General features: G+C 37.8%; 1 protein-coding gene across 1 annotated transcript; it reads left to right on the top strand.

Annotated features, from left to right (window-relative positions):
* Positions 1-569: 569 nt before the first annotated feature.
* On the top strand, positions 570-2,133 carry LOC134244011 (uncharacterized). Its single transcript, XM_062726261.1, has 2 exons — positions 570-1,211; positions 1,306-2,133. The coding sequence occupies exons 1-2, from the start codon at positions 570-572 to the stop codon at positions 2,131-2,133; spliced, it is 1,470 nt and encodes a 489-aa protein (XP_062582245.1).
* Positions 2,134-5,336: the final 3,203 nt, after the last annotated feature.

The raw sequence follows: 5,336 nt of genomic DNA, 5'->3' as shown, positions 1-5,336 counted from the left end.
AAAGGGGGGGGGGGGTAAATCTAGATAAAACATATTTCCTACATTATTTTCTTACATTAGTCCAGTCACTTCTTTCTTGCTGACTCAGTAATATTACTGGATATTAGTAATAGAAGTAGAGACCCAAAGCAATATAACTTTGAAAGATATAAAATGGGGGGGGGGAAGGGGGGGGGGTAGGCACGATTAATTTGAAGGGAGACCAGAATTATTTTAATGCAACATAGATCTACAGTGGGTTGGAAATGAGAGAGAGTGATGTCCACGATGAATGGGTTGCTGAGGGTTTTGAGTAGGCTAGGAGTCCATGGTGGGTGTTAAATTGAAGTTGCCTACCCCCACCAGGTGGCGGTGGGCACCTACGGTGCCCATGTGGCGAAATCGTCACCTTCAATTTAACCATTGAACTGTTGACTTTGTTAACTTTTTGTGGTTGATGTTGATATATGTGATGGTTTATGTTGATATATGTGATGTTGACTTTGAAAATTATATCATGTACAATGTAAATCTAAAGCAAAATAATATAATTAAAAAACAATTTGTGTTGAAATGTGTCCGTAGCACGAATGAGGTCAACCCAGCGTGCTACTTTTCCCGTCAGGGAGGGCACGACTTATGTTGTTATCCCAACATCTTTACTTAAACCATGCATTGAAGAGTTGGTTCCCATGATAACAGCGATTATAAACAAATCATTATCTGGATCTTCAGTACCGACAACCTTCAAAGAGGCTATTATTCGCCCTATTCTGAAGAAACCGGATCTTGACTGTAATGAACTGAAAAATTATAGACCAGTTTCCAACTTACCATTTATTTCAAAAATACTCGAAAAGGTAGTATCAAAAAGACTCAAGCATCATCTGGAAGTGAACAATCTACAGGAACCACTGCAGTCAGCATATCGAGCATGCCACTCTACAGAGACGGCACTCATCCGAGTCCATCATGACATTGTATCAGCGCTTGATAAAAATTCCTGTATGGCCCTAGTGATGCTGGACTTGTCTGCTGCGTTTGACGTGATCGACCATACCATCTTACTTCAGACGTCTCAGGTTCTCCTTTGGAATTTCTGGGGCAGCTCTGGAATGGATCGAATCCTACTTGACACAGCGCACACAAAGAGTAGTCATTGGTGGGAGTGCTTCCGAAGATCTTGTTTTGCGGTTCGGAGTACCACAAGGCTCAGTGCTTGGACCAGTCTTGTATTGCCTTTTCTCGAAACCTATCGGTAAAATTTGTCGTGATCATGGCATGCTGTTCCACTGTTATGCAGATGACACACAAATATACCTTTAGCTTGTTATAAAACCGAACGAAACATGGCCAGATCTAAAATGTCGACTAGAAACTTGTTTAGCTAACGTGAGAAGCTGGATGTGTGCAAATCTTCTAAAATTGAATCAGGATAAAACTGAGTTTATCGTCTTTTCACCAAAGAGTCAGCTTAAAAGATCTTTCACACACCAACTTGATTTTGATGGTTCTGTCATCTGTGAATCAGATTGTGTGAAGAATCTGGGAGTGTTTTTCAACAAATCACTTACCATGGAGACTCAGATTAGCGCAGTGTCCAAATCCTGTTTTTACCACCTGCGAAATATTAGTCGAATTCGCCCATTCATAACAGAAGATGCTTGTAAGACTCTAGTTGTCGCTCTAGTTACATCAAGACTTGATTATGGAAATGCACTACTCTATGGAATCACAGAGACAAATATTTCACGGCTACAGAGAGTACAAAATACGGCAGCAAGGATTGTCACCCGAACTAGGAAGCATGATCATATCTCCGAAGTCCTGATATCTCTTCACTGGCTTCCAGTTAAATTTAGAACATATTATAAGATCCTTTTATACACTTTCAAAGTACTCCAGGGGACATCACCATCATACCTAAAGGAACTCATAACAGTCTATCAACCGTCAAGAACTCTACGCTCGTATGACTCCAAACATCTTGTGAAACCTCGTGTTCGCACGGAGACATACGGAACGCGTCGTTTTGACCATGCAGCGGCAACTTTGTGGAACGGTTTACCTGATGCTCTTCGCTTCCAGACGTCACTTTTAGCTTTTAAACGAGATCTTAAGACCCACCTTTTTAAGGTAGCATACGACGTATAATTTTTTATCTTTTGAACAAGTTATAAAGTTCGATTGACCTAAGTCTATCTATTTTGGCACAACCTGTATTGTGTGAAAATTTTAATGTGATGTCAATATGATCTTAGTCTAGCAGCATATAATTTTAGCTTACTCTTATGTTAGTTACGATCTCTTAGAATGATTTTAGGTCTAATGTTTTTATGATTATTGTTTTTATGATTATGGTGTTGTATTTAACTACTCAGTACTTGTATATCTGAAATAGTATCTGTTCAGCGCCTTAGAGTAAATCATTTTAAATAGGGCGCTATACAAATTTTATTATTATTATTATTATTATTATTGATGTTGGGGGTATGCCAGTTTGCCTGCTGCCCCACTGTTGTGTAGACCACTGTGGAAAATACCTGCCAACTCGAATAAAATATTAAACTTAAATACTTAGCATTTGTTTATTATATATAGGTCTTTGATATATATCCTCAATATCATATGTCATCATTCACCTCCTTTTTGTGAAAAAACTAATAAATGAGATAAGCCGGAATTTATTTATCCATCTATACAGTGTCGGTACTTAGTCACTGGGTTTACGGGTTATCTCCCCTTTTCTATGCATCAATGAAAGTGAAAGGTGGGTGATGAAAGTATCCGATTTATTTTTTTGGTATTATGAAATACCCTCCCACCTCAACCCTTAAGCTAGGGGTTAAGTATATACCCTTTCTCCTTTTGTTTGTTTAAATTACGTTTACATTGTTTTATATGGTTTAGCTATACCCAATTCATTAAAGTTGTGGGAATGTTATTGAGAATCTTTTTCTGCTGTGGGTTTTTTGTTTTTGTCTTTTCAGGTATTAGGGATTTCGGTGAAGGGGACTAACGATGCTGACCACAATTGCCTGCTATTTCCGTATTCTAGGACTTTTGGAATGATCTCTGGCCGAATACCATGCATGACAAGGGTCAACTTGGCGAATTATCCATGATTTAGAGGAGTTCGGGGAAAGACAGTAGACTATACTTCACAGTGGTCGTATTGGCGAAATCGTCACCTTCAATTTAACCATTGAACTGTTGATTTTGTTGACTTTTTGTGGTTGACGTTGATATATGTGATGGTTGATGTGTATATATGTGATGTTGACTTTGAAAATTATATCATGTACAATGTAAATCTAAAGCAAAATAATATAATTAAAAAACAATTTGTGTTGAAATGTGTCCGTAGCACGAATGAGGTCAACCCAGCGTGCTACTTTTCCCGTCAGGGAGGGCACGACTTATGTTGATGTTGGGGGTATGCCAGTTTGCCTGCTGCCCCACTGTTGTGTAGACCACTGTGGAAAATACCTGCCAACTCGAATAAAATATTAAACTTAAATACTTAGCATTTGTTTATTATATATAGGTCTTTGATAATGGTAGATTTCATCTTGACTTGTCTACTCCTCTTCAAAAATTTTTCATACTTATTAACTACAAATTAATTTAACATTTTCTTTACGCTTTTTAACAAGCATTCCCGATACTTTCTTTTTGATGTTGTCTTTAGGTCTTTTGTACACAAAAAAACTAAAAACGTGTACACATAAAGTTATAACATTTGAAATATCTTCAGGTAGCAAATTTGACATCTTATAGATACTGATATTGATATTTCCACTCTTCCTTTGTCACCAATTTTATAAAGTGGAACTGCTATTTAAGAAATTTGTTACTACATTGAAAGTGACAAACTCTCATTTACTTACGAGAATTGGCAAATAGGTATGGATTACATTCAAGTATGCCAGCTCTTTCACGAACATGTTTGTCTGCCAGGTAAATCAATGGTTTGCAAACATCATTTGGCAAAAAAACATGTACTCCCCGTCCTGTCTGCAATTATATTAATTTATTTAATACACAATGGTTTTTTTCTTTGCTAGCTTTTTTACTCATCATAATTACAAATAAAAATCATCCATGGTAAGATGTGTAATCTGATTATTACTTCCAAACTTACTGGACTTTATATTGTACAAGACATACCTTTCCTCTGATTTCTACGATCTCTTGTCTTTTTAGCAACTCCTTCTCAAATGAAGTCATCTCTCCTATGAGCTGAACTCCAACGTCATCAATGCCTTTTTTGCGAGAATGATAGGAATCCAACCTAAATGAAAAATTCAAAAAATGAAACTGGTACCAAAACTTTGCTAATTGAAAATGCTCTGAGAATATTTTTCTTGTAGACTAAACTGAAGTAAACTTACTTTAAATTCACTTTCTAAACATAAAACATCAGGGTTAGGTTTAGGGTTAGGATTAGGGTTAAGGTTAGGGTCAGGGTTAGGGTTAAGGTTAGGGTTAGTTAGGGCTAGGGGGGTTAGGGTTAGGGTTAGGGTTAAAGCATAGGGTATAGGGATAAAAACGAAAATGCCCACGGATTTAAGTGCCCAAGTAGGTCAATGAGAATTAAGAGATTAGGGTTAGGGTTAGGGTTTGGAGTAGGAGTAGGGCTAAAAACGAAGATGGCCAATTTAGGTCATGGCCAATCTAGGTCAATTGAAAGTGAAAGTGAAAGTCTTGGAGAGAAAGTGAAAGTGAAAGTCACTGATAGTAGCAATAGTAAAGGAAAAAGTAGAATTTCCCGAAATTCATAACTCTCTTATTTATCATCGGATCAAGACCAGTTTGGTTCGTTGGAAAGCTAAGAAACCGAACAACACGATCAACTCAGTGTCATAAAACATAGGTGTCAGGAAAAGGGAGAAAAATGGCTTCTTCTTTATACCGCACAATTTCAGATTTTTTGACCATTTTCAACCTCCCAGATCTCGCGAATGGTATGCAATTGACACATCAATATTATGTCAGTGAGACACACTAAAAAGGACTCTTGGTAGCTGCAAAGAGTTGGCAAAACTGCTTTCTCTCTCTAAAGATATGAAGGACTAAACATGCGGAAAATGTACACAAGTCTTAGAAAGTTTGAAACAGGGATTGAACAAGTTAAAGTGGTCAGATCTCGACAACCTGCACGTTGCCGAGGAAGTTTCAGTAGGAGCTGCTCATGTGCACCCCAAAACGGTTATGCTCGGAGACTGGGTAAAATTGCGTTCCGCGCTAAGTTCTTTTTCCGGGCGATAGAGCTTAAACAGTGCAAGATAGAGGCCCTAAACTCTTACATTAAAGATGAAAAAGACCTCAAGGAAACCACACACCGAAGCCCAGCC

This window comes from Saccostrea cucullata, unplaced genomic scaffold (assembly GCF_032062105.1).
Source record: "Saccostrea cucullata isolate Sc308-1 unplaced genomic scaffold, CSIRO_AGI_Scuc_v1 ctg20844, whole genome shotgun sequence".
Lineage (NCBI taxonomy): Eukaryota > Metazoa > Mollusca > Bivalvia > Ostreida > Ostreidae > Saccostrea > Saccostrea cuccullata.
This window is presented reverse-complemented; position numbering and strand designations above follow the sequence as displayed.